At 55.3% G+C, this 25,841-nt stretch overlaps 5 protein-coding genes across 16 annotated transcripts in view; 3 read left to right on the top strand and 2 right to left on the bottom strand.

The window, feature by feature from the left end:
• TBC1D16 (TBC1 domain family member 16) overlaps positions 1-2,631 on the bottom strand; it is a 30,393-nt gene extending 27,762 nt beyond the window's left edge. For 2 of the 6 annotated variants that reach the window (XM_035342490.1, XM_035342491.1), the window contains exons 1-2: positions 2,439-2,491; positions 1,138-1,281 (exon numbers count right to left, since the gene is read on the bottom strand). The gene's annotated coding sequence lies outside the window, so the exon portion shown is untranslated. Of the gene's footprint in view, positions 1-1,060; positions 1,282-2,438; positions 2,499-2,597 lie in introns of those variants that run through there. The other 4 variants (XM_035342486.1, XM_035342487.1, XM_035342489.1 and 1 more) reach the window with 4 other exon arrangements.
• A 58-nt stretch (positions 2,632-2,689) lies between these two features.
• Positions 2,690-25,841, top strand: part of CCDC40 (coiled-coil domain containing 40) — a 27,275-nt gene continuing 4,123 nt past the window's right edge. Inside the window, exons 1-18 of one of the 2 annotated variants that reach the window (XR_004755160.1) lie at positions 2,690-2,792; positions 3,597-3,762; positions 3,915-4,072; positions 4,568-4,651; positions 4,740-4,959; positions 5,781-5,938; positions 6,811-6,933; positions 7,322-7,443; positions 8,192-8,435; positions 8,545-8,727; positions 9,611-9,856; positions 10,598-10,811; positions 11,378-11,547; positions 11,886-11,977; positions 12,563-12,683; positions 13,365-13,553; positions 13,982-14,140; positions 14,740-15,114. Coding sequence is in view for 1 of the 2 variants with exons in the window: in XM_035342468.1 (XP_035198359.1) it covers positions 2,778-2,792; positions 3,597-3,762; positions 3,915-4,072; positions 4,568-4,651; positions 4,740-4,959; positions 5,781-5,938; positions 6,811-6,933; positions 7,322-7,443; positions 8,192-8,435; positions 8,545-8,727; positions 9,611-9,856; positions 10,598-10,811; positions 11,378-11,547; positions 11,886-11,977; positions 12,563-12,683; positions 13,365-13,553; positions 13,982-14,140; positions 14,740-14,988 (2,913 nt within the window). In the remaining variant the exon portion in view is untranslated. Of the gene's footprint in view, positions 2,793-3,596; positions 3,763-3,914; positions 4,073-4,567; positions 4,652-4,739; positions 4,960-5,780; positions 5,939-6,810; positions 6,934-7,321; positions 7,444-8,191; positions 8,436-8,544; positions 8,728-9,610; positions 9,857-10,597; positions 10,812-11,377; positions 11,548-11,885; positions 11,978-12,562; positions 12,684-13,364; positions 13,554-13,981; positions 14,141-14,739; positions 15,139-25,841 lie in introns of those variants that run through there. The other variant, XM_035342468.1, reaches the window with a different exon arrangement.
• Positions 15,209-21,931, top strand: GAA (glucosidase alpha, acid). The gene is made up of 19 exons (XM_035342469.1): positions 15,209-15,807; positions 15,879-16,024; positions 16,333-16,498; positions 16,741-16,837; positions 16,923-17,042; positions 17,316-17,434; positions 17,555-17,686; positions 17,901-18,011; positions 18,185-18,298; positions 18,406-18,490; positions 18,601-18,718; positions 19,027-19,160; positions 19,262-19,413; positions 19,580-19,728; positions 19,816-19,957; positions 20,162-20,260; positions 20,395-20,559; positions 20,848-21,000; positions 21,341-21,931. The coding sequence occupies exons 1-19, from the start codon at positions 15,400-15,402 to the stop codon at positions 21,398-21,400; spliced, it is 2,670 nt and encodes an 889-aa protein (XP_035198360.1). The 5' UTR covers positions 15,209-15,399; the 3' UTR covers positions 21,401-21,931.
• On the bottom strand, positions 22,693-25,557 carry SGSH (N-sulfoglucosamine sulfohydrolase). 2 transcript variants are annotated; one of them, XM_035342477.1, is made up of 8 exons: positions 25,376-25,557; positions 25,109-25,269; positions 24,875-24,980; positions 24,545-24,695; positions 24,201-24,357; positions 23,960-24,041; positions 23,673-23,876; positions 22,693-23,280 (listed from the first exon to the last, which is right to left on the bottom strand). In XM_035342477.1, exons 1-8 carry the CDS (start codon positions 25,455-25,457, stop codon positions 22,721-22,723), a joined length of 1,503 nt encoding a protein of 500 aa, XP_035198368.1. In that variant the 5' UTR covers positions 25,458-25,557; the 3' UTR covers positions 22,693-22,720. The 2 variants fall into 2 exon arrangements, with proteins under 2 accessions (XP_035198368.1, XP_035198369.1); XM_035342478.1 differs by having other exon boundaries at positions 22,976-23,310; positions 23,611-23,876.
• Positions 25,169-25,841, top strand: part of SLC26A11 (solute carrier family 26 member 11) — a 7,418-nt gene continuing 6,745 nt past the window's right edge. For 4 of the 5 annotated variants that reach the window (XM_035342472.1, XM_035342471.1, XM_035342475.1 and 1 more), the window contains exons 1-2: positions 25,590-25,683; positions 25,729-25,748. The gene's annotated coding sequence lies outside the window, so the exon portion shown is untranslated. Of the gene's footprint in view, positions 25,290-25,589; positions 25,684-25,728; positions 25,749-25,841 lie in introns of those variants that run through there. The other variant, XM_035342473.1, reaches the window with a different exon arrangement.

Genomic DNA, 25,841 nt, shown 5'->3' with positions numbered 1-25,841 from the left:
AGCTACACGAGATCTCAGAAACGCGCCGGGCAGCCAGCTCCTGAAGTCACCCCGGTGCCCTCTTCGCAAGTGCCTGACCAGTTCCAGCCAGCAGCATCTCAAGTAATGCTGGCTTCTCGCCTCGCTTGGAAATGCCCTTCCCCTTCTCATAAACAACAAAATCCTGTTTGGCTTGGCAGATCGCACCCTCACCTTGGCAGACGCTGCCGGACCAAATGTTGCTGCCTCCGGTTGCACAAGATTCCTGTCTCTGGGAAAGGAGGGCAGCGCACAGCTCCTGCCCGGGCTGACACAGGCTCCAGCGCATTACTCACGGTCTGCGCAGGGCGCACGGACACTGGAGCGAAGCCACAAGGCTCCTCTCACAAAAAGCTTTGCCGAGGGGGGGCATACGACAGGCTGTGCTCTGGGGAGGGCTGCAGCCTGCAAGGCACGATGCCGGACACTGTGTCTGGCGGCAGAGCTCGTGGCTCCAAGGGCAGGTTTTCTTTGCAAGAGTTTAATAAATCTGCAATCAAAATAAGCCAAACTACAGGACTCTTGAAGTGAAACATGAGACCTGCAGCATGTCTGGACACAAAGAAGAAATGAGAGCTGTCAAAATCAGCACCAAATTTGAGCTTGAAACACCATAAAAAAGAAAAGCACAGAAGGCGTTTCCCCCTCCCCCCTTTTTTCTCTCAGTAACTTGCATTTAATTTCGCACACTAAAGGAATACGGATTCGCTGCACAGCAGAGGTCTCAAAACCCGCAGAAGTTGCTGCTTCCTCCTCGTGTTGGGAAGAACAAATGCTAAGTTTGCATTTCTGGCAACCCGCAGCAGAAGAGCTGGGAATCAGGGCTCAGCGGCTCGCCAGCCTTCTTCAGGGCTTTGTGCACGCCCCTCAGCTGGGCACTCGCTTGATCTGCACTCCTCTACGTATACAAGAGAGCAGTTGCAGCGACCTTCCCTTTGTATTGGAACACCTCTACATTAGGAAAAGAAATGCTTTCAAAACTGCTAGCTATTAGCTAGCGCTATTTAAGATGACCTAGCCAAATGAAGGAAAAAAAGTTTACTGCGGGGAGCCATTCTGAAGTCATCCCGTTTCACGGGGAGAATTATGTAGGTCACCACAAAGTCTTTCATTTCTGACCTGCAGGTGCAGCCGCGTGGCGCGCAGAGCGCGGAGCAAAGGGAAAAGTAACAGCAGTCACCAGTGCAGGCTGAGATCCTGGCGCTCGCGGTACTCGGATTCCAGTCACTTCAGTGGAGCGGGTTTTGCTCAGATGCATCTCAGCTGAGAAGGTAAAAAAAGGGACAGCAGACTAAATACCGCGAGTTGTGACTCAGAGATAAAAAGGGAAATGAAATACGATCATTGGAGCCTGCTGGCTGCTCCCAGCCACACCTGCTTAGGCATAAAAAAAGCAAACAAAAAGCTTTCCACTCCAGCACTCCAAGTCAAACTGCAACATACGCTTTAGCGCTAGGAAATTATTTGCGCCACATGTCCCCGTGTCCCGAGATTAACCATCGTTTCCTATTACTTAAGCGCAGCAGCTAACATTTTAATGGCTTTTTATTTACAATGCCCTGTAGCCATGGCCTGATAACTCTAAACGCCCAAATAGCGGCTAAAGAATCCCAGGAGCCCTGTTTGACAGACAGCCTGACAAACTAATTGCAAAGATTTCTCTTTTCCCCATGCATCACAGAGCCAGGTACTCCGCACACCCAACAAAGGCTCGGAAAAGCGGCCGCCACGAACTTCCCCGGCTGTAGCCAAGTTACGGCCAGGCTCAGATCCGCTGCTGTGCCCCCACGAGCTCAGAGGCGGCTCCTCCAAAAGCACCGGCAAGCCTGGGATCTGCGCTGCCCGGGCAGCGGCTGCTCCTCACGTCTCTGCCGTTTTCTCTTCGATTTCTCCCGTTTTGGCTTCCTGCTCATTATACCAATTAATAACACGACACCCCTGCGAGCCGGGAGGGGAAGGGGCTGCTCCCAGCCCGCCAGCACACGGCCCCTGCCCGGGGAGCCCCCAGGCCCAACCCGGGCTGTGAGGGGGGGCCCGAGCGGGGCCTGCCCGGGCCGAGAGGGCTCGGCGGGGCGCGGGGGGGGCCGGGGGGCGCTCCGGGACACCGGGGTGGGGGGGGGGTCCGTGAGGCTAGGGGGGGAACGGGGAGGGAGGGGAGACAAAGAGCGGGGGTACAAAGCGGAACGGAGCACCGGGCGGCGGCGGTCCCCTACCCCCCACCTCCCCCCCCACCCCGGTGGGGTCAGCACCGGGCCCGGCCGCGCCCCGGCCCCGGTTGGTCCCGGCAGAGCCGAGCCCGGAGACGCTGCCGCGGGGCGGGAGGGCAGCGGAGGGCACGGACCCGGCGCGTGTCGGGGCGGCGACACCGTCCCCGTCCCCCGGGGACACCGGGACCCCTCCCGTCCCGAACCCGCACCCACCGGGTCCTGCGTGGGGGCCGCCGGCCGGCTCCTGCCGCCCCGCTCCGCCGGGGTGTGCCCGCCCCGCCCCGCTGGGGGCCCGCCCGGTGCCGGCCCCGCCCGCTGAGGAGCTCCGGGGAACGGCGAACCCCTCCCGCCCCCCCCTCCCGGTGCCGTTACCTGCGGCGGGGCCGGGCCCGGAGGCGGCGGCGGACTGAGGCGGTGCGGCCCGCGCCCCCCTCTCCCCCTCCGCAGTGGTGCGGCCCGAGACACCCGCACCCCCCCCCGGCCGGGGCTGCGGTGGTGCGGCCCGCAGCCGTCACGTGACCGGGTGTTGACGCGTCGCCTGGCAACGGGAAGATGGCGGAGCCGGCGGTGAGTGCGGGCCCGGCCCCGCTGCGGGGCTCGGCCTGAGGGCGGCGGGGGGCGACCGGTGACCCCCCCCACCCCCCCGCCCGGTGATCCCCGCCCGTGCCGGTCCCGGGGATGTAAGGTGCTGGGCAAGGCCCGTGTGCCTTCCCTGCGGGCCGCAGTCCGCCCGGAGGCGTTGTCGGTGGGAAGAAGTCAGCCGTCAGGGCCCGCGGTCCTGTGCCGCAGCCAGGCCGGGCCTGAGAAGTCCCTTCTGCCGCCTGGTCTCTGCTTCTCGCGCGGCTCGTAGCGCTTTTTGCCGTAGGCAAAGTGGGAAAAAAGTTACCCGCGTGCTGCAGGTGCGCACACGTGCGCTTTTTTAATTAATATATTTTTTTTAGTGATAACAAACTGCAAATATCTTCCGGGTGCTGCGCAAAGTTTGGATTTGACAGCTGATGATAAGGGATAAAACGGGGTCTCTTTAAAAAGTGGCCAAAGCTCATGGCCACTATTTGTACGATCAAGCTCTCGTGTTGCAGAAGCAGTTTTACTGATGCAACTGCAAGATCAGAACTAAAAGAGAGGGAAGTGAACAAAAGCTCTGACAGAACTGGAGAGGTTCCTTTGCTGTGATATATCTTTGTAAAGTTTCTTTTGTCAGGAATGACACAGGTTTGCCAGCGTATCTGTGGGCTGACTTTACAACAAGGCTTTTTTGTTGGTTCTTTATCTGTATTGTTGTTCATATCTCACAAAGACAAAAATGAGCAGAGTTTAAGGTGCAGATAGAGTGAAAAGCTGATTCTGGTAGTGTATTTCATGTCCTAGGAAAAATCTCCTGAGGCTTTCTCAGCCAAAGTGGAGTTTGATGGTAGCCCTCCTGAACTGGGAGAGATGGAGCAGCCCACAGCTGAGACAGACAGCCCTTCCCGTACGTCTTCAGGAGCTCCTACGCATGCGCCTGTGTTTTCAGTGGAGTTGAGCACAGAGCCAGGTATAATTCAGTTCCTTAGGAATGTTACAGTACTTGATACCATCTGACAAGCACACTATCTAGCTTTCTCCCTTTCTCATCATTGTGAATGTAGCCTTAGGCACAGTACTATAAAATATAAGTGTTTGTTTGTTTTTTTCCTTTCTATTCAGAATCTGTCTTTGAGCAATTAGGTCAGCTTGCTAACAAGCATGGCGGCCAAAGGCAGGAACAGGAAGGCCAGCAGCCTGGAACTGAGGAAAATGAAACAAGTGGAAGAAGTGAGGAAACAGCAGAAGAAACACAACTGGTTGTCTTGGATCCAGAACATGTGAGAAGTCTCCAGATCTTGCCATTCGTTACGGCAGACGTGTTATTTGTATTCATAGCTATATAGAACATGAGGCAAACTGTAGGCAGTGGCTTAGCTGTATGCTGAAAGTACCTTCTTATAAAAAGCTTTTGCAAAGCTGCTAACTCCTCAATATCAAACTCAAAGGTGTAGTTTCAAAAATGAGCAACGTAGTGGGCGTATCTGATATTAATTACTCCTGGAAGAAGTACTTGCAACAAGAGTGAGTCGAGGGGTTCTCAGCTGTAGCTCTCCTGAATTTTCTGATTTTTAAATATTCTCAGCAGTCACCTGCTGATTTCAAGAAACACCCGCAGTATAACTCCTTCTGCAGTGGGTGTAGCTAGAATGGGAATCCAAGCCTCCATGGGAGAGAATACAACGTTTAAGCAATAGTGGGAGTAGTACTAAGATTCCCTCATAACTTCTTTACATGAGTGTGTTAAAATTATCAACATCATACTTCTTTTACAGCCTCTGATGACAAGATTCCAGGCTGCCCTAAAGAATTACCTTACTAAGCAGATGGAAAAAGTGAATCTAGAGCTTCGGGAACTGGTATATAGCACTCTTTCTTTGCCTTCTCTCTGCATCCCATCCCTGTCCAAGCTGAAGTGAGATAACCAACTTCCTCTTGTGTTTGCAGAGGACAGCAACGAAGAAGAGCAAAGTACAGAGAGAAGAGCTTGGGGTGATTCTTTACGGAGTGCAGCAGCAGCTGGCCCATCTGCAGATGGAACTGGAGAAGAGCCATGACCGTCATTCTCAGACAGCCACAGCACGTTTGCATCTAGAAGAGGAACTGAAGGGCCTCAGGCTGACTTACAAGAAAGTGTGTCAGAATGCAGATGATGAACGCAAGAAAGGTGACTGAGGCAGCCCTTGTAATATTGCCCTACTTCTAGCCCTATATGAAGGAATGAATTTGAATACAAGCCAAGCACTAGATTTTAGAGTACGGTAAATTTCACAGGGATTGATGCACCCACGGAGAAATTTTGTAGAGATGTCTGGTTGCCATACAACTTATATTGCTATGTTCTACTGCTGAGAAGGACTTCAGGGCTGAAACTAAAACTCCTCCTGGTGCATAGGCTGTTCTGTGATTTAGCAGAAGGAAAATGCCCATCATTTGATGTCTGTGTCTCTGTAAGAGCGTGCTTAAAATGCAAGGATTGTAGGCATTTAGGAGCATCTACGAGCGTGCGAGCACCGTCCATGTGGCAGCCTATTCCAGTCAAATAAATAGACTTCAGTTTTTCTTTGTTGCAGGCATTTGGATAGGTTACAGTAAACGATTTAAATGGTGAGGATAGTAAAGAATTAAAATAGATAGCCTAGATTTTTTTACAGTTTGTTTTAAAAATAAAAAATCAAAGAGGCATTCAACAGTATGAGAAAGATTTCTGTTTTGGGGCAGAGGAATGGTTTCACAGCCTCCTGAAGCCCTTCCTTTGATTTCCTGGGATTCTGTTTGCTGAGAACTGAGGAACCACTTACCAAGACCTTTAAATTCACCTATGGAGCTGTAATCCATAGCCAATGTCAATTCTCACTTGAGGAAGGGCTAATTTCACCCAGTGGGCATTTGCTTGGATGCTTCTGTGTTTCTTTCCCTTTTATCTCTGCTTGAAGTGTGTCCTACAGACATACTTTTTGGTAAATATTCTTTCTCCTGCCACCCCAGTTTCTGCAATGCAGACCCAAGTGGAAAACTTGGCCTTGCACCTCTTCTACATGCAGAATATGGATGAGGACATGTATCGTAATATCTTACTGACGAAACAGTCAGCAAAGAAGGCTGAGGCACAGAAGGTCCAGGCTGAGATGGAAAAGAAAAAACAGGTATCCAGTAAAATTGTCTGCCTTTAAATAAATAAATACAGGTGGCAGTGGTGAGTCTTGGAGGTGCTGCCTTGTTAGAAGAAAGGCTATAATGACAGGGAAGGTGTGTGGGGATTTTTTCCCAAATAATTGGAGGGAAAAAAAAAAAAAAAAAGAAAAAAGGAAAGAAAACAAAACAAGGCAGTCTTCTCTAAAAATGAGGGGAAAAACCACTACCAAGGTAGTGGCATGTACTGCCAAAGTTGTTTTTTTTGTCAAGCCTTTGAATAGTAAATTGCTCTTTATGCAAGCAAAGGGAGGTGAGGGCACAAAGATATTTAGTGAAGAATTATGTTCAAGTTTCAAGAATTATTCTGAGTCACAACGAGTTTCACAATGAAAAGCGAACTTTGAAAATGAAATGAATCTGTTGGTGTGCTGGAGCTCCCTCTGCTGCCTTCCGTTTGCAGCAGGATGCAGACATTGCTTACGATTCTGCATTAAAAAATAAACATTTGAAGTAGAATGGATTTAGATGTTTTTTAACAAAGAATTTTAAAGCACAAATTATTAAGATTGCCAGCTATTGCAGAGGTGTTGCAATATAATATATACTGACAGGAATGAATGCTAATTCAGATCTGAAGTATCCATTTACATTAGTAAATGGAATAATTAAAAAAAATCAGCAAAGGAGGGCTCATTCTTCTCTAAGTTGCTTCTGCTGCATTGATGACAGTCATTCATAATTTAATGGAAAAGGTTCACTAAAGGTTCTAATCCAGTTGCTAATTTAATCCTGCTTCTGGCCTATGTTACATTATTCTTGTTGAACGTAGTTGATTAAGACCAAGATCGTCTTACTCCGGAACTGTTTGATTCTAACTCTTTAGGATCTCCTAGTGGACCGCTTGACAAGAAAAGCCTATGAACTACAAGAACAGATTGCTTTGTTTGAAGCTCAGTTTGTGGCCCAGGCAGAGGACACAAAAGTAACTCGACAAGCAGTAAATGAGGTAGGAAGTGAGGAAGTGCTATTTTTTTTTTTTGCTTCTGGTTAATACTTCCCTCTGGAGAGACTGCCCCTGTTGGCTTATGCTCACGTGATACGTACAGTATGGGCCAGAGTTTTATAGTTTGTTCCTGTTTGCTGGCACGAAGACTTTTTTCCCTTTGTCCTTAAGAACTGTCTGTAAATCACTTCCTCCTCCACTTTCTCAGCATTTTTTTTTTTCTTGGAGAACTGTAACTTTTCTGTGCTCTGGTGTGACAATAAACCAGACATATAAATTGAAGCTGTTCTGCCCAGCATATTGTGTACAGAAAAAGCATTGCATTGTAATGTGAATTTGGTTTCGCAGCTCGGTGCAGGGCTAGCCTGTTCACAAATTCTCTCTTCCCTAGGCTTGTATGGAGGTACAGGCTATAAACGTGGAGAAGAAGCGATTGATGAACCACTGGACTAATAGCTTGGCTGGAATGAAGCAAAGAGATGAGGTCTACATTGCCACACAAGAGTTGCTGAGGTATGGCATTTGAGAACCATCCCAGGAAAGATCTCAAATAATTTGGGTAGGAGAGATTCTAAAAGGGACAGCATGTCTTCTGACAGATTTGTTACTGTATGTGCAGAATATGTTAGAAAAGTCTGCTGCCCTGAAGCACATAATATATTTAATGGCTAAGAAGTACAATTCTTCGTTGCTATTTTTTACCCCACAACACAACTGTCACTTGAAGTAGTTTTTATTTTTTTAAAGCTGCTTACAATTTCTTCTGTTTGTATTTTATTCTTTCAAAAAGTTACTTCACTTTTGCACTATCTCCCAGTCCAAAGACATAGACATCAAGAAGGATTTATCTATCGCTTTTGGTTAGGATTTTGTGATGCCTTTAGAAATTTTCAGGAAAGCCATCCTATCGTTGCCAAATGAAGTTTTTATTTAGCTTAGAGTCTTAGAACTTGACTTATTCTCTGAGACCAAACAATATATTTTAAATGTTGTCATCCACCAGGAAAAGAATGGGAAAGAGTGGCAGGGGAGGAAATGAAAGAAGAAAATAATTTTCCTACACATATTTCCTTTTAAATCTTAATATCTCCATCCATCTTTTGAGAACTCTGCACTATCATAGTAGAATAGCTTTTATAAAGATCTTCCTTCTCTGTTCATTTGTTGCTGCAATAGCATGTTTGAAAAGTGCAATACTAGATGACTGTTCAGCACGTGAATCAATCCAGGTGATGATTTTCCATCCTCTTTGCCTCTTCAGCAAGCACAGACATGACCTCAAGTCCCTAGAAACAGACATCCATATCTGTAGAAAGTCAATCAGGAAGGAGGAGGAGAAGAATGAGATGCTTGTCACCATCCTGAACCGTTCACAGAATGATACCAACACAACAAAGAAACTGATTGCACGGTGTGTTTCAAAGCAGGAGGCCTTGAAGGTAGAAACTAGCACCTATTCTCGCGTTCTCCATGAGACAGAGCAGACCATCAGTAGGATCAAGATGGTGAGAAGAGTCACTTGGAAGAAGAAACCTTTTGAACTGTATAAAAGTATTTAATACCCTTCCCCAAACAGTTGTAGTGATTATCTCCTGAGTCTTCCCTACCTTTTAGGATCAAGCTGCTTGTCTGAATGAGTTGTTATCCATCAGTAAGGATATAGAGAAAGGAACTGAAACCAAAGAGCAGATGGAGAGTGAGATCATGGCGAAGCTGCAGGACCACATGATGTCCAACAAAGCAGAAAAGCAAACCTCACAGCTGGTTGCAAAACTTCATCAGAGAAAAATGGATCTGGTATGGTACCTTGTCCATTTGGGAGGGCAGGGGAAGGAAACAGGTTGCAGTCATGGCCTAGAGTCGTGTTTGTCAAGTGTGTTCCGTCAGTGTCTGCAATTGAAGCTCTGCTGGGTTTAGATCCCATTTTAGCTCGTCGAGTGATCTCATTGCAGCATGCTGGTGTATGCAAGAGAGTTTGTCAAAAAAGCCTGACACGTAACATACCATTCTTTCTTAAAGAAAGACAGAAAACGGCAGAATGATGAATCCTTGGAATATTTAGTATAACGTGTTACAAGTTCCTACATTTTTGAAGAAGACAGTGCACGTGGTACTTCTCTTTTGCCTACTAAAGGCATGTGATACATGTACACTCTCAGCTTCTAAATAAGGCTTCCAGTATAAGGAACAGTCAAAACAGACTCGTGGTTCTTTGTGGCTCAATAAGTTGCTCAAGTGTTGCTCTCTTAGGAGTGTGAACAGACAAAACTAGAAGATTCAGCACAGTATTTATCACACTGAGTTGTGTGGGCTGGCACTAATACTTCATGCTCACACCTCTGCACAGGTGTTTTTAAATCAGGTGCATGTCTTAAGTGACTGGAGGACTGCAAGGGTTGGTTTCCATTGTGAGAAAAGAGTGGTCAATTACGGGGTTTTTGGGTGTTTAGGCTTCTTAATACTTTTCAACAACCTTATGACAGGGGTAACTATTGCTATCCCCTGCCAATAGCTGGGGAAACAAAGGCACTGCAATGGTATGTAGATTTCGTACAGCTTGTAGCACAGACCAGGGGGTAGAATCTAAAGTCCTTGATTCCTGTTCTTTGGTAAGTGGGCAATACAAAACAGTGTCACCAGCATTAACTCGTTGGTATGCCTTCTGTCTGTCTATTATTAGGAACTGCATTTTTCCAAGGTTGAGAATGACATGACCCAGGTTATTATGAATACAACACACACTAACTGCAGGCTGACAATTCTCCAAAAAACGCTCGGTGAGCTGGACAAGGAAATAAAAAATATCCACGATCTGATCAGTCATAGTGAAAGTGAGATTGCAAAGTGCAGTCTTCAGATTGAGAACAAGCAAGGGGTCATCAGGCAGTACAACAAGAAGTTGGAGGTGCTTCTTTCTCAGCAGGGGGTATGTACTTTTGCATTTCTGTCTCAAAGTTGATTTTAATCTTTGTGGTGGCCACAGATGTCCTTGATAATTTTAATGGCATAAGTGTCAGTTAAAACTTTCAGGCATCAGTATGGTGATTGAGAAGCTGCTCTAGTTAATGTAACTGTTTATATTTGTCAAGCAGTTCTTAAGGCATGCAAAGAGGAGCTTGCACAGGGAACTGCTGCAAAACAAGGGTGTGCCTAATGCAGAAGTCTGCAGGGAGTTGTCTGTACCTGATGAAAATATCAAATGACATCAGTACTCTGGGAGTGAATAGGTTAACGTTATAAAATCTAGAAAGGCTGACAAGGGGAGAATAGAACAGGCTGAGTGACTCAATTTATTTGGTAGTTGTCCCTGTTCACATGATACCCAGCACTTTGTCCCTCGCACTGTGAACTGGAAGACCTTTATGGATGCCAGTGTGAAAATGAGTACTGTGGCATACACTTGGCAAACTTTTGGAAGTCCAGTTGTACCTCTTGTTAGCGCTTAGGTGGCCCTTTCATCACAGAATCTGAGGCCCTTGCAGGCTTCTGTTGCATTTATTCCCATGAGGTCAGGCAGTCCTATTAGTCCTATTCAACCATGGGAAACAGAGGCAGAGAGTAACTTAGTGACAAAATAGCAATATTGTTCAAGCATTTGGTAGCGATGCTATAAACAAGTGCTCCAGCAGCTTCCATCTGACTGATCCCAAATCTTGCCCTTATTCAGGGGCAAGAATTAGGACCATTGGAAATTGAGGTCAACAGGCTGACCAAGCAGATAGAAGAACGTAATTCTGAGGTATTGACACTACAGAAGTACTGGCTCAATCTGCAGAAAGAGCTGGTGAAACTAACCCATGAACGGGAGGATCAAATAACCTCCTTGGATATGTTAAAGAAACAGATCACAATAATGCAGCAGAAGAAAGTGCGCACTGAAAGTAAGTCATTCCCTAAGTCTTTCTTAAAACATTCATCCATGAATGGAGGAAAAACAATGGGAGCAAAGGCTTACAGACAGGTTATGTTAGTTCTTCACCAAAGAATGCCCTCGGTGTTTGATACACGTGTAAGCAAGAATGCATACGGCCCCAGTACTACACCCTGGGACTAAGAGCCAGGCACCTTCTGCTGTTTTGCTGGTCATTATGTCCTATCATGATCGATCCTGCTGTCTTAACTGACACAGTTGACCCCTAAGTTACCTTGTCATCTGTTACATGCCTTTAAATAAGTTTGCAAATAGTGGGTAGGCAAATATTCCCACAGATAATAGCAGTTTCCTTGGCCAAAACCAACTCTTTTTCATACTGGTAGTCTCTTTCAAAACCTTTATCTGATTTTTGGGCTTTGTGGAAAAATGTTTTGGCTGGGTTTGTGGGACACAGGTGGCTATGTGTGCAATGTTCTCTGGTCTAACAGCAGTTCGGTACAACTTGGTTGTATTCAACCCAGTGCTCTTGGGAATTTAAAATCTTTTTTTTTTTTTTTTTCTGATCACGTGTAGATGAAATTCAGCAGGAAATAAAAGAGCAGAAAGATATTGAACGTCACATGAAAAGCATGTCAAATGACTTGATAAAGATGAATACGCTGATCAACAAGAACAAGAGCAGCTTCACGGAGCTGCAGTATGGCAACATTATCACAGAGAATGAGTTCATACGCTCTCTCAAGGTACAGAGGCTCAACTTCTCATTTCTAGGTCACAGACTCTCAGGCTATTCCGTGACTGGGCTTTTGAGAGATCTGTACAGCTGGTAGCCCAGAAGAAAATAACTTTGTGGTATAAAACAGTGTGGCCAAATGGAAATTATAGTTATTCACACAAAAAAATGTGCATTTCTTTATTGCTTCATGACTTTTATTACACAGCAGAAACAGGTCAGGTATGCCATTTGTGGGGTATGAGAAACTGACAACTGAGAAGGATGTGTAGATCAGAGGCAAACAGTGATGCTGTAAATCTTTCTCAGTCTGACAACTTCGCATTGTTTCATGCTTCCCAAATCTAGGCAGCAGAAAAAGAATCAATTGAGATGCAGGAGAAGCACAGTCGATTGACTGAGGAGAAGGAAAGACTCTTAAACAGCCTGGTGGAAGCAGAGTAGGTACCAGAGTGATTCTTGCTTTATGCCAGTCTTAGAACTTTTGTGTATATTTACCCGTGAAACCTTTTTTCTCCACTCACCAAACTTAGCCAGCACCAGCAAATGCACTTCTGTCCTTCTTGGGGAAGATTAAAGGAGTTTAATGAATTTTTGGAATGCAGAAACAAAAAAGTGGCTTAGCTATCTCTGGAACCAGCAAGGGACAAGATGATACTGGTTTTAATGATTCCAGCATACTTGTTTGTGCTGAACGTCACCGAGATCTGTATGGGAAGACTGCCTGCCCTGCCAGTAACCCAGAGCAAGTGATCTGTACTGGACAATTCATTGAGTCCCATCAGTCTAGGCTTGCTTGCTTTTAGTCGTCATGCCACTTCCTAAATTGTGGAGCTTCCTGTATGACTCCATGCTGTTCTGTTGCTGCCTCTTTACATGTCCTGTATGCAAACTTTTAGTTTCTGTCAAACCGTTCACTTCTGTGTTCAGAATCAGCCTCAGGAGAGTGGTGTCACTGACACACAAAGAGAATGTTCTCTCTGTTTATGAAGGCACTCCTTTCCTTTCCTTTTCTGTCATTGAAGGCATCAAATCATGCTATGGGAGAAAAAGATCCAGCTGACAAAAGAGATGCGTTCAGCAGTGGATTCTGAGACAGGACAAGGCGAAATCCGAGCCATGAGAGCAGAGATTCACAGAATGCAAGTAAGTCACTGTGAAAGGGGACTGAGGAGGGGGAACTGCACGCAATGCATTTACCTTTGGAGTTGCTGAAACATAAGGCAGGAGATGAGAAACAGGATGGAGAAGTAGCATCTTCAAGGCCATAACAGTACTAGAAATTGTATCACCCTTCAGCTAGATTGAATTAAATATGCTCAGCATGTATGCACTTCATGCATTTCTGATGCGAGCTATGTAATATGCTGCAGCATATTAAGATATACCTGAGGATTTTTTAAAATGTAATATGTCTACCACCTTATTTTGTGACCCCAATTTGTAATGAAATACATATTGATTATTAAATACTGCATCATCTTAATCACTGGCTATAGAGGTCTTCTAGTAAAGCAGCTCTTCACTTTTGTTCTCAGGATAATTCTGCTCTTCTGCTTTTGCTATTGTTAATGATTTCCAGTGAAACATTTTGAAGATTACTTTAGACAAGTTGATACAGAGTTGATGACTAATCCTGTCCTCTGCCTTCCAGATCCACGTAGGGCAAACTACATTTGGATTTAGAACAAATTTGGCAACCAAAGAGTCATGCGTCACACACATCTGATTTACGTTGATAGGATGTGCCACACAGAAGACTTCAATTAGGGGCCATTTGTAACCATTTGTTATTTTCAAACTATTTCTTATTTTGACAAACGGCAGGTCCGCTATGGCCAGCTGATGAAGCAGCAGGAGAAGATGATTCGTGATACGGAGGCATCTGTTTCTCGTAGAGAGGCCATAGCAATTCGTGGAGAAGGTCAGAACAAAACAGATAAGAAACATATCACCAAGAGTGATTTCCACCGCAAGAAACAGGAGCTGAGAAAGAAGATCACTGAAACCCAGAAGGTGAGCAAGTAAAGCAGGGCTGTGAGAGTTGCCGTAGCCATCATTTGCCTTGTAATCAGCACCAGTGTGCACTTAGCACAGATGCATGAGGTGTCAATATGCAGACCCTGCACTGTGTAGGTATGGCACTGCACAGTGGGCAGGCTTTGGAAACCATTAAAAAGCAAAAAATAGTTCTGGGAAGATAGCCCACGTGCTGGCAGGGCAGCATGAGAAGCAGAAAAGTCCTTCAGTCAGTGTAAGTGCTGCTCAGCAACAACTCAAACACTGGTATGTTATCAACGCTATTTTCATCCTAAATCCAAAACATAGTACCAAACCAGCTACAACGAAGAAAAATAACACTATCCCAGCCAAAACTAGGACACTGGGAATGCAGCTGAACAAGAGAGACAGAATCTCACGTTTCCTTCTCTTCCATTTACTAGAATGCTCAAGACTGTAACAAAATTGTCCTGGAGCTGGAAAGCACCCAAGCATCCCTTAGTGCCACCTTCTTGGAAAAGCAACGAGAAATGTGCACACTGCAGACTGAGTCTGACAGCCTTGATTCAGACACAGAATATCTCCGGAACAAGAAACGATGGGTGAGTGTGTCCACTTCCTTGCAGTGTGCGAGTGAATTAGAACCTGCTACTTTCTCCTCTTGCCAGCTCCCTTGTCTCACTACTATCTTGAACTGGGAACACTTGGCATGTGATCGTAGCAGCACTTTGAGTTAACTTGAATTGAATTGATGCTGCAGTTCCATTCTTAGTGAGGCAGCATTCACCTGGAAACATCAGCCTGCAGGATCTTCCTTGAAAACACCAAGTAGCAACTGTCCTTTGTGAGGACCAGCTGGCTATTATTGAGGACATAACAAATTTGAGAGCCAGCTCAAGGTCTTCAGTAACCTCCTATGAAATTTTAAATTTTAAATGTTAACCCTTTTGTCCTGGCAAGGGTTGCCTAGTATGCATGTTTTTTTTTCTCCAATTTATGGAATTCTGTGACATAACTGTGTATCTATGACACTCTAAATGAGGAGGCTGTTATAATGGAACTTCATTGAACGCTTTCTTAAGAACCCCTTCTCTTTCAAAATATAGTTACAGCACCTCTGTGACATGAATGGTGTTGTTCTCTTAGTTCCTTTCTCTGTGCAATCTGCTATCAGAGTAATTTCCGTTACTGCTTTTCTCAGAACCTTTTGGAGCTTGTGGCCTATCAGACGCGCCAGAAGCAGCTGCAGGCAGTGAAGGAGGGGAAGTACACACCCCTGTGCAGCACTGAACAAGCCTGGAGAAACGAGCAGCAGAAGCTGCAGGAGCGGCTTTGTACAATTAGTGGCATTGTCCACCAGGTCCAGCAAGAACAGCCTCAGTACCACCGGGCTCTCGAGTGGCTCAGCCAGTGTTTAGAATCCAGGCTCGGTTCCCAGGAAGCATGTTAGAGACATAGGAAAGCACCTGTGAATAAATATAACCAACTGCTCTCCCTCTTCTAGCAGTGGCATTTGTAAATAAATTGAAGAAAAGGAGCATAAGGTATAACTCTGTATTAAATATTCACTAAAGCAGTAATACTGCAAAGGCTATTGCAACACCTTTGTCTGTTTCACTTCCTTGTACTCACTGCACACTCGTCAGTTTCCCGGGACGGGCAGGAGGGGAGCAGCGGCCTCCTCCCCCCCGGCGCCCCCCGGCAGACGAGCACAGCCCCGGCCGCGCTGCCCAGCGGAGGCTCCGGGGGAGGCAGCGGAGCCCGGAAGGGGCCCGGCCCGACCCGGCCGGGGCGGTGCGAGGGGGCCGGGCCGCTGCTCGCTCCCCGCCGCGCCTGCTCGGAGCTGGGGCCGGGGGGAGCCATGCCGGGGCCGGGGGGAGCTGGGCCGGGGCCGCGGATCGGGGCCGGGGCCGTGGCCGCCGCCGCGCTGCTGGCGCTGCTGGTCCCGACCGCCGGCAGCTCCGCGGCCGCCGGCTGCGAGGTGCCCCCGAGCCACCGCTTCGACTGCGGCCCCGAGCGGCTGCTGGCGCGGGCGGGCTGCGAGGCGCGGGGCTGCTGCTACGCCCCCGCCGCCTCCGGTGCCGCCGGGGGCCCGCCCTGGTGCTTTTTCCCCCGCGGCTACCGCAGCTACCGGGCGGAGAACCTGACGGCCACCGCCCGCGGCTACACGGCCCGGCTCCGCCGCGTCGTCCCCAGTTTCTTGCCGGGGGACGTGGGCACCCTGCGGCTGGACGTGGCGCTGGAGACCGAGAGCCGCCTGCGCTTCACGGTGCGCCCGGTCCCCTCCCGGCTGCGCCCGCCGACCCCGGCCCCGGCTGAGCCCCTGTCCCCCGCCCGCAGCTCCGGGACCCGGCCCGGCAGCGCTACGAGGTGCCCCTGGCCACGCCGCGGGTGAGCGCCCGGGCGGCCTCCACGCTCTACGGGGTGCAGGTCCTCGAGGATCCCTTCGGCCTCGTCGTCTCCCGGTGGCCCGGCGGCCAGGTCCTGTAAGTGATGTCCCGCACCCAGCGGGGCCGAAGGCTCCCCGTGCTGTCCCACTGCGTCCCACGGGGCCCGCAGCAGCAGTGGGGTCTCTGCCCCGACCTTTGCCGTCACCGTGGCTCAGCGGTAGGCAGGGAGGGGAAAGCAGGAATCCCAGGGCTCAGCCGAAGCCTGGTTCTGTTTCATGCTGTGACTGCAGCGCCTGGTTTTGAGCGCTCGCGGCCCACCCGGAGCTGGAGGGAACCCGGCTCCTCGGGCCCTCGCAGCGGGGCACGCCAGGGCTGTTCGCAGAGGCCCCGTTTCTTCCTGGCAGGCTGAACACCACCGTCGCGCCCCTGTTCTTCGCAGACCAGTTCCTGCAGATCTCCACCTCCTTGCCCTCTCGTTTCATCTCGGGGCTGGGGGAACACCTGGCACCGCTCGTTCTCAACACCGCCTGGACCAAGGTCACCCTCTGGAACCGGGACATGGCACCGGTGGTACGGACGGGGCTGGGGGGACCCCATGGCTTTGGGGACTTGCTCAAAGTGCTGTGGGGCTTTGTAGTGCTGGGGGCTGAGCCCCCAGGGGAAGGGGCCCAGCCCAGCAGCCCGGGGCAGAGCTGTGCTGCCTGGGCAGCGTTCGGGTTCACACCCTGAGCCGAGCAGAAGCAGGGGGCAGGAGGGCACCATGCTGGGGTCTCGGTTGAGCCCCCCCGGCACCGCACTGTGCTCTGCTCCAGCCCCAGGTCAACCTGTACGGCTCCCACCCTTTCTACCTGGTGATAGAGGATGGCGGTTCGGCCCACGGCGTCTTCCTGCTGAACAGCAACGCCATGGGTGAGTGCTGCGGAGGGGCCGGGGCACGGGGCTGGACCGAGGGTCGATCCTCATCTCACTCCTCCGGTGCTCGTGCCTCCCCCAGATGTGGTCCTGCAGCCGAGCCCGGCCCTGACGTGGCGCACGACGGGCGGGATTCTGGACTTCTACGTCTTCCTGGGCCCCGACCCCAAGAGCGTGGTGCGGCAGTACCTGGACGTCGTGGGTAGGGATCCGCAGCACGATGTGGCCCTGGGGCATGGGCGCTCCTGGGATGCCAGGCGCTGCTGGCAACGAGCGGGTGCTGCCGCTGGCAGCGCTGCGGCACGAAGGTTTTGGCAGGTCCCTTTCCCTCGGCCGCTCAGATGTGCTGCCACGCGTGCCAGCCGTTGTGGCTGGGGAGACGCAGATTGTGATCCCCCCAGAAGACCCCCGGCCCCTTGCAGCGCCACGGCTGCGAGCGGGGCAGAGCGAAGCCGCCCACCCTCCTGACTTGCAGGGTTCCCGTTCATGCCCCCGTATTGGGGCCTGGGCTTCCACCTCTGCCGCTGGGGCTACTCCTCCACCACCGCCACCCGGCAGGCCGTGGCCAACATGTCGGCCGCCCGCTTCCCCCTGGTAGGTGGTGGCCGGGGCCCGGTGAGCGTGGTGGGCGCGGGGGCAGCCGTCCCGGTTCTCGGGGCACAGCGGTGTGCGGGGAGGCCGTCTCCTTCCTGAGCACGGCTGCCGGCTCTGCAGGACGTTCAGTGGAACGACCTGGATTACATGGATGCGAAGAGGGATTTCACCTTCAACAAGGAAACCTTTAAGGACTACCCGGACATGGTGCGGGATTTCCACCAGCAAGGCCTGCGCTACGTGATGATCGTGGTGAGCAATGCCTCCAGATTGACCCAGGGCGTGTGACAGCTCCAGCTGGGTCCTGGGCTTCACCCGCAGGCCGTGCTGCTTCCTCGGGCTGTGTCCTCGCCCTTTGCCAGGGTTTTGCAGGATTTGTGGCAGGTGACCAGCAGGAGCAGGGCTGGGTGCTCGGGATGCTGTTCCCTGTCCTTGCTGGTGAAACCCCTGCTTTGTACCCCGGCAGGATCCTGGGATCAGCAGCTCAGGGCCTCCTGGCACCTACAAGCCCTACGACGATGGACTGAAGCGAGGGGTGTTCATCCGAAATGCCACGGGGCAGCCCCTCATCGGGAAGGTGCGTGGTGGCATCTGCCCCTGGCCCCCTGCTTAGGGGGCAGCAGGGCAGTGGCTGCAAGAGGCAGAGGAACACGCAGGGGCAGCCCTGCTGGAAAGCGGGGCGGAGGGGACAGGGACGGGGACAGGGACGGGGATGGCGTGGCTCTGCCCAGCGCTGCCTCCCTCCTGCAGGTGTGGCCGGGCCCGACGGCTTTCCCAGACTTCACCAACCCAGAGACGCACGAGTGGTGGCACGACATGGTGAAGGACTTCCACGACCAGGTGCCCTTCGATGGCTTGTGGATTGTGAGTGGCCGTTCCCCCGCCGGCAGAGCTCCGGGATGCGGCTCCCAGCTCCTTCCCTGCCCCTCTGCCGGGTCCCCCCCAGAAGCGAGGGCTCCCCCTCTCCCCAGGACATGAACGAGCCATCCAACTTTGTGGAGGGCTCCCAGGACGGCTGCCCCAGCAACAGCCTGGAGAAGCCCCCGTACGTGCCAGGTGAGCAGAGCAGGGGCCGGCCCGGGGCTGGGGGCACGGAGGACGCTGCAGCGGGTGAGGCTCTGCCCGGCTGCCCCGAGCTCGGCCTCGCCGCCTCCTCTTCCCTGCAGGTGTGTTCGGGGGACGCCTCCAGGCAGGAACCATTTGTGCCTCCAGCCAGCAGTACCTCTCCTCGCACTACAACCTGCACAGCCTGTACGGGCTGACCGAGGCCATTGCTTCCCACGAGTAAGCCTGGGCTCCTGCTGCAGCTCCTGCAGGAAAGCTTCCCCCCGACAGGAGACAGCCCTAGGAGCTCTGAGGAGCTGTAGCCCATCATCTCCCCTGGGGGGGGGGGGGGGGGGGATGCTGGAGCCCCCCAGGTGGGGGAGAGGCACCTCCGGGCACCACGACAAAGGGCTTGGGCATGAGGAAGGGCTGCAGCGAAGAGGCGAGGGGTTGGTTTGTAGCGCAGCGTGCTTTGTGCTGCTGCTGGCAGCCACCAGCGTGGGGCTGAGCCCCTTCCACAGCCGGGCTGAGCCGCCTCCTCCCCGCAGCGCTCTGGTGAGGATCCGGGGCAAGCGTCCCTTCGTCATCTCACGCTCCACCTTCGCTGGGCACGGCCGCTACGCTGGGCACTGGACGGGGGACGTCAAGAGCAACTGGGAGCAGCTGTCCTACTCCGTGCCAGGTAGGCTGCGGGGCCGCATCCAGCCCCTGCTCCCTTCGGGGCTTCTCTGGGGGCTGGCCCAGCACCACCGAGCCCCCGTTCCCTCTGTGTCCCCTCTGCAGAGGTGCTGCTCTTCAACCTCTTCGGCGTGCCGCTGGTGGGTGCCGACATCTGCGGGTTTTTGGGCGACACCTCCGAGGAGCTGTGCGTGCGCTGGACCCAGCTGGGCGCCTTCTACCCCTTCATGAGGAATCACAACGACCACGGCAACCGGGTGAGCGCGGGGCCGGGAGCCCTCGCCCTGGTGGGCACCGTGCTGGGTGGGCTGGGGGCAGCTCTGAGGCCGGGGCTGGGCCGCGCTCATGGGGCCAGGCTCCGGCAGGCGCTCACCGTCCATCCCTGTGCTGCCTGAGCATCCCGCTTCGCCTTCTCCCCTGCAGCCGCAGGAGCCGTACGCCTTCAGCTCGGCCGCCCAGGATGCCATGAGGAAAGCCCTCCGCCTCCGCTACTCCCTCCTGCCCTACCTCTACACCCTCTTCCACCGGGCTCACGCCGCCGGGGAGACAGTGGCGCGGCCGCTCTTCCTCGAGTGAGTGCTGCGGCGGGGGCGGGCAGGGGGGCTGCGGCCGGCAATGCTCTGGGGCTGCACTGCCGTCCGCCCGCCATCCTTCTGCAGGTTCCCCAAAGACCCCAACACCTGGACCGTGGACCGCCAGCTCCTGTGGGGCGGGGGGCTGCTCGTCACGCCCGTGCTGGAGGCAGGGCAGACCAAAGTCAGCGGCTACTTCCCGGCCGGGACGTGGTACAGCCTCGTGGGGGTAGGTGCTGCCGCTGGGCCGCTGGGAGCGGCCGCCCCTCTCCTCCATCCCATCCCTCCCGGGCAGGGGACCCATCGAGCTTTCTCCGGAGCAGCTCTTGAGGTCTTCTGCCTCCTGCGAGGCTTCACTCGTGGTAGCATGAGGGCTGGGATCCCCCACGAGCGTGCTGACCCCTGAGACCCGTCCTTTCTTTTTCTTCTTGAGAACTCGACCATCCACAGCAAAGGCCAGTGGATCCTCTTGCCAGCTCCCCTGGACACCGTTAACGTGCACGTCCGAGCGGGGCACATCCTGCCCCTGCAGGTGAGTCCCTCAGCGCTGCCACCCCACTGGCAGCCTGACCCCGTGCGTGCCCGGCTGAGCTGCGAGTGTTCAGCCAGGCCTGGGGACACACCGGGGGGGTTGCTGATCCTGCCCCCCCCCCCCCATGTCCCCAGGAGCCCGCGTTCAGCACTGCCGAGTCCCGCAAGAAGGGGATGGCCTTGGTGGTGGCCCTGACGCCGGACGGCTTCGCCCGGGGAGAGCTGTTCTGGGACGATGGGGAGAGCTGGCAGAGCTTCGAGAAGGGGGATTACACCGAGACCCTCTTCCTGGCCTCACACGTGAGCGTGGGAGGGGGGCTGGTGGGGGGCGTTTGGGCACGGCTCTGCAGCCACCTGCAGGTGCTGTCCCCTGGGGCACAGGTGGTGGTGGGCAGCCCCCTGCCCTGCCACAGCAAGCACTCATCACGGCGAAATAACCAGAATGAGCCCGGCCTTGCAGGCACCAGGGTCTCTTGGCGTGTTTAGGGCATGGGCAGCATTGGGCAGCACTGGCCGGGGTGGGGTGTGGGCGCTTGGAGAAGCCCTGGGGCCTGGTGGCACAGGGTGACCGTCCCCGCTGTCCCTCAGGGCGCCGTGCTCAGCCAGATCCTGCGGGCTCGCAGCCACCTCGACGGGATCCTGCTGGAGGCCGTGACCGTCCTGGGGGTCACCAGCCCTCCCCGGCAGGTCCTGGCCAACGGTGCCCGCGTGGATGACTTCTCCTACCGCAGCGACACCCAGGTGAGCGCTGGGCCTGCCCGCGAGCGGCTCTGAGCCTGCACGAGAAGGTGGCTGCGGGGCGCAGCTGGGGGCCAGTGGAGTTTGGCCCCAGCGATGGCACCGGGTCTGCTTTGTTCACACTGGGGAGTAAAGGGCCTCCCAGTAAGGCTGGGTCACCTGCCCTGGCAGGATTCAGCCGTGCAAAGGGACGAGCGTGGGGAAAAGTTGGGCAGAGAGGATGGGGTGTGTGGTGATGGGACCAGAGCTCTGCCCTGGGGCTCTGCCGTTGGAAGCCTTCCCCGGGCAGTGGGAGGCGTGGGGGCTGCCCTCCCAACTGCTGACCCTTCCTTTGCCTCCTCAGGTGCTGAGCATCCCCGTGTCGCTGCCGATGTGGGAGCAGTTTGTGATCACTTGGTCCTGAGCCGGTGACTGCCTCCACGCGCAGCCGTGGGGTTGGGTGCTGCTGCGCCGTTGTGCCCTGCGGCCAGATCCCTCTGTCAAAAAGCATCACAAAATGCGGGTCCCGTGCTGTGAGCCCAGCTGTCCTTCCTGCTGAAATGCATTAACTCGAGGTGTATAAACTGGACTCGCACTGGCAACCTCAAAGAACCCTTAAGGGATGGGGAAAAACCGCTCATCTCCATGAAGATGGGGGAAAAAAAGACCCAAGTGCCTTGTGAGACGACAAACCTGTCAACGTGCCAACCTGGCACCCTGCCGAAAGGCTGTGGGGATTCTTCTCGTTGTGGTTTTGGGGTGGACACAGGAGAGACGAGTCCCTTCTGTGCGCTGGGCTCTGCTGTTTGGTGTCTGCCAGGTGGTGGGATACCCGGGGGCTGTGGGTGGGGGGAGCCCCTCGTGGCTGCGCCCCGGGGAAGCCTGGAGCTGCCTCCGCGAGGGCCTGGAGCAGGGCTGGGGGAGAAGTGCTGTGAATAAAGGGCGGCTGTTTGCTCCAAGCAGATGGTGTTGCTGCAGCCTCAGGACACGCGGCATCTGTGCCGTTCTCTGCCAGCCTCAGACCTCTCCTAAAATCGGTGCTGGCCTCTGGCTCAGCCCTCTCCTTGGCATGGACACCCTGGCTCCATCCCTGATGCAGGTGCCTGCGCCCTTTGCAGGCATTGCCCCATTGCCCAGCGTGTCAGGGGACGGCCTGGAGCTCACCCGCAGGGATGGGGGGCAGCCGGTGCCGCAGCCCCTGCCCCGTTTGTGGCCAAGGCTGGGGCACGAGGAGAGGTGGGAGGCCAGGGCAGCCCTACGCTGGGTGCCCGGCGTGGCCACCCCAGAGCTGGGGCCACGTCCCCAGGCCCCTCCACACCCCCAGTTCTGGGTCACTGCTGTGTGCCAGCCCCTGGGCGAGCGCACCTCAGAGACTGTAGGCTCTGTGTGTTTTGCCAAATTAAACCGTGTCGCTTCGGCGTGCTCACTGGGACCTGCTGGCCCGTTTCCCCAGAGAGCAGCGGGCACACAGCTCTCCAGAAGGGTTCCCAGAGACCGCAGCGCTGAGAGCTGCAGCAGGGGAAGGGTGCTGGCAGGGACGTGCTGAACTCCAGGTAGAAACTGAGACCTCCTCCAGAGGCTTTATTGAGGAGCAATTTGGCTTTACGGCTTCTCTGGCTGACAGTAAAGCCGCGAGGATCCCTTAATGCTCCGGGGACAGGCACTGTTGGCGATGCGCAAAGCGCAGCCTCGGGACCCCACGCAGGGTGCTGAGCGGGGCCGGTCCCGGGGCAGCACCGGGCGCTCACAGCTCGTTGTGCAGCGGCTGGCACTGTGGGCTCAGCTTCTCCTCCAGGACAGCATCGGGGGCGCACACCCAGGGGTCCCCAGTGTCCCACTGCCACTTGAGTAGCTGCGTGCGAAGCATCTGGAAGACGGCAGCGTAGCGGGGATCGGGGGCCAGGTTGTGGCTCTCGGTGGGGTCCTGGCTGCAGTCAAAGAGCTCCCAGCGCTCCCTGTAGTAGTACTGCTGCAGCGTCTTGTCCCAGTGGGTGGGCTGCCCGGCCCTCGTGCGGTTCAGCAGGTCTTGGAAAGTGGGCGAGACGTAGAAGTCCTGGTCGATGGGAAAGGGCATCTTGTAGTTGAGGTTGTGGACGAGGCGGAATTGGTGGTGCTGGATGGCCCGCATGGGGTAGTACATGGTCACCTCGTGGTGGCTCTGGCTGCTGAAGGTGGTGGCCCAGGGCTGCTCCTTCTCCAGTGCCGGCAGGAGAGATTTTCCTGTGAGCTGCACCCGCTTTGAGCCAAATATGCTGTAGGAAGGGTAGGGGATGGAGAACCAGTCCAGAATGGTTGGCGTGACATCTGGAGGGGAAGAGAAGAGTGAGAGGAGGGGGCTGCTGCCCGTGGGAGCAAACTCAAGCCTGAAGAGGGGCCGAAAGGTCTCTGGGGGCTGCCGCCAGGGCTGTGGTGGCCACGCTGCTCCCTCCTGCTGTGGCTGCTCGGGAGGCAGGAGGGACACAGCCACACGGGGCTGGGGCTGCTGCAGTGCAGGGGATGCAGCACAGCCCTGGTGGGACGTTCCCGCAGGGCACAGTGGCTCCGGGCTCTGTCCTCTCCCTTCCCGCAGCCTGGCATGGCGATGCTGAGAGCTGCGGGCTGCCCTCGGGAAGGGGACCCCGAGTCCCAGCCGGGCAGAGCGGGGAATTGGCCATGCCCCTCGGGCACAGCTCTGCTCCCTCCCTGAGGGCTCTTACCCAGGAGGCTGGCGAAGGCCGGGCTGACCTGGCCCCATCGCCCGGTGTGCTCCGGGGAGGAGAGCAGCAGGGGCTCGGCCGTGCCCGACCGGTAGAGGTTGGTCCTGCCGCTGGGGAAGGGGATGCCGTTGTCGGAGGTGTAGATCACCAGAGTGCTGTTGAGGAAGCCAGCGCGCCGCAGCTCCTTCAGGACCAGCCCGATCCCTGCGGATGGCAGAGCAGAGCCAGGCGGCTGCGGGAGGGCCCTCTGTGTGCACGGGTACCGGCACAAGCCCGGCAGCTCCTACCTTGGTCCATGCGCCCGATGGTCGTGTACTGGGCTGCCAGGTCCGCCCGGGCAGCCGGCGTGTCTGGAACAAAGGGAGGGACCTGCATGGAAAAAGGGGAAGTGGCATGGCCCCGGGGAGGGATGTCACAGGCACGCCAGGCAGCCTTCGCCCATAACGTTGATGCCGACAGCAGTGATGGGGGTTTGCGCAGCCCCCAGGATCCCCCCCTGTGGTCCCCTGCAGCCCCACAGGCCCCCACCTGCACTTCCTCCGGGCTGTAGAGCTGTGGCTTCCAGTCGGGGATCCGGCCCATGCCACTCTCTCCATTGCCAAATTTCTCACAAAAGGCCCCATATTGTGGCTGGGAGTGCCCGCAGCGGTGGGGGTCGTGGAAGGCAACATAAAGGAAGAAAGGCCTAGAGATCGGAGCAGAGGGTGGAGGGGGTGTAGCGAGGGGCTGCCCTCGCCCCCCGAGACCCCCTGGTCAGAGACACCCCCTGTGTCCCCTGGCAGTGTGCTCAGGGCCCCGTGGCGGCTCAGCCCCGTCCCAGGGACACACAGTCCGTCTCACCTCGTGTCCGTCTCACCTCGTGTCTGTCTCACCTCGTGTCCTGGCTCTGGAGGAAGCGCCGGACGAGCTCTTTGATCCGGGTGATGTTCCTCCCCACCTGCAGGACCGAACTGTTCTCCTCTGTGTAGGCGAAGTCAAAGGGGTAGACGGCCCCAGGCCCAACGTGCTTCTTCCCAATTATCCCTGTGGGGACGCAGCCACGCGATGTGCCGGGAGAACCCAGCCGGCAGCACCGAGCAGGGACAGGGGCTCAGCTGGCGCTGCGTAACCCACGGGCCGTTCTCTCGCCCTTTGGGTGCTGGGGCACGGAGGGGAGGTTTCCAGGTTTCCCTGCCCGTTTCACCAGCCCGGGGGCTCCGTACCCGTGCGGACGTTTGCCTGGCTGAGCAGCTGGGGCAGGCTCCGCACGCCGTCGAAGGAGTTGAAGTGGTGCACGTCCTGGTGCAGCCCATACATCCCGTTCTGGTGCTGCGGACGGAGGAGACCACAGGGCTGGGCGATGCCAGCCCCAGAGCACCCAGCTGCACCCAAGCCGTGGCTGCGGTGCAGGGAGCGGGTCCGGGGCTGGGAGGGGGGGCGAGTCTGGGGGCACCCACCTGGGGCAGCCCGGTGAGGATGCTGGCCCGGCTGGGGGAGCAGCTGCTGGCGGCGGTGAAGGCGTTTTGGAAGAGGAGGCTGCGGCGGGCCAGCGCGTCCAGGGCGGGCGTGCGGATGGCCGAGTTGTTGTAGGCGCCGCTCTCGAAGCCGCCGTCGTCCGCTGCGGGGAAGGGGCGCGGGGTCAGCGGGGGCAGCTGCGGGCGGCTGGGGCGCGGGGCCCCGGGGCGCTGCGGGGCCAGGGGTGTTCCGGGGGGGCCCGCGCTCACCCAGCAGCAGCAGCGCGTTGCGGGCTGGGGCTGCGCCGAGCCGGAGCGCGCCCAGCAGCAGCAGCAGCGCCCAGGGCCGCATGGCACCGGCCACGGTATCGGCCCCGGCAGCGGCCCCGGTAGCGGCGGCACCGTCCCCGGCAGCGGCGGGGCTCGGCGGCCCCGGCTCCTCCTCTGCCCGTCACATGAGGCTGCCCGGGCGGCTCAGATCCGGCCCGGGAGGGGCCCTCCCGGATGCACCGGGAGCTGCCGGCAGCGCGCAGGGAGCGGGGATCGCCTGGGGTCCCGCACGGCCCCGCACGGCCCCGGCCCCGCAGCGGCTCGCGGGCTGCTCGCCGGTGGTCTCTGCCCCCGGGGCCGGGAGCCTCGGGACGGCGGCGAGCGGCGGAGAGCGCTGATCCGGCGGTACCGGGCGGTACCGGGCGGTACCGGGCGGTACCGGGCGGTACCGGGCGGTACCGGGCGG

The sequence above is a fragment of the Oxyura jamaicensis genome, chromosome 18, assembly GCF_011077185.1.
Source record: "Oxyura jamaicensis isolate SHBP4307 breed ruddy duck chromosome 18, BPBGC_Ojam_1.0, whole genome shotgun sequence".
Classification (NCBI taxonomy): domain Eukaryota; kingdom Metazoa; phylum Chordata; class Aves; order Anseriformes; family Anatidae; genus Oxyura; species Oxyura jamaicensis.
This window is presented reverse-complemented; position numbering and strand designations above follow the sequence as displayed.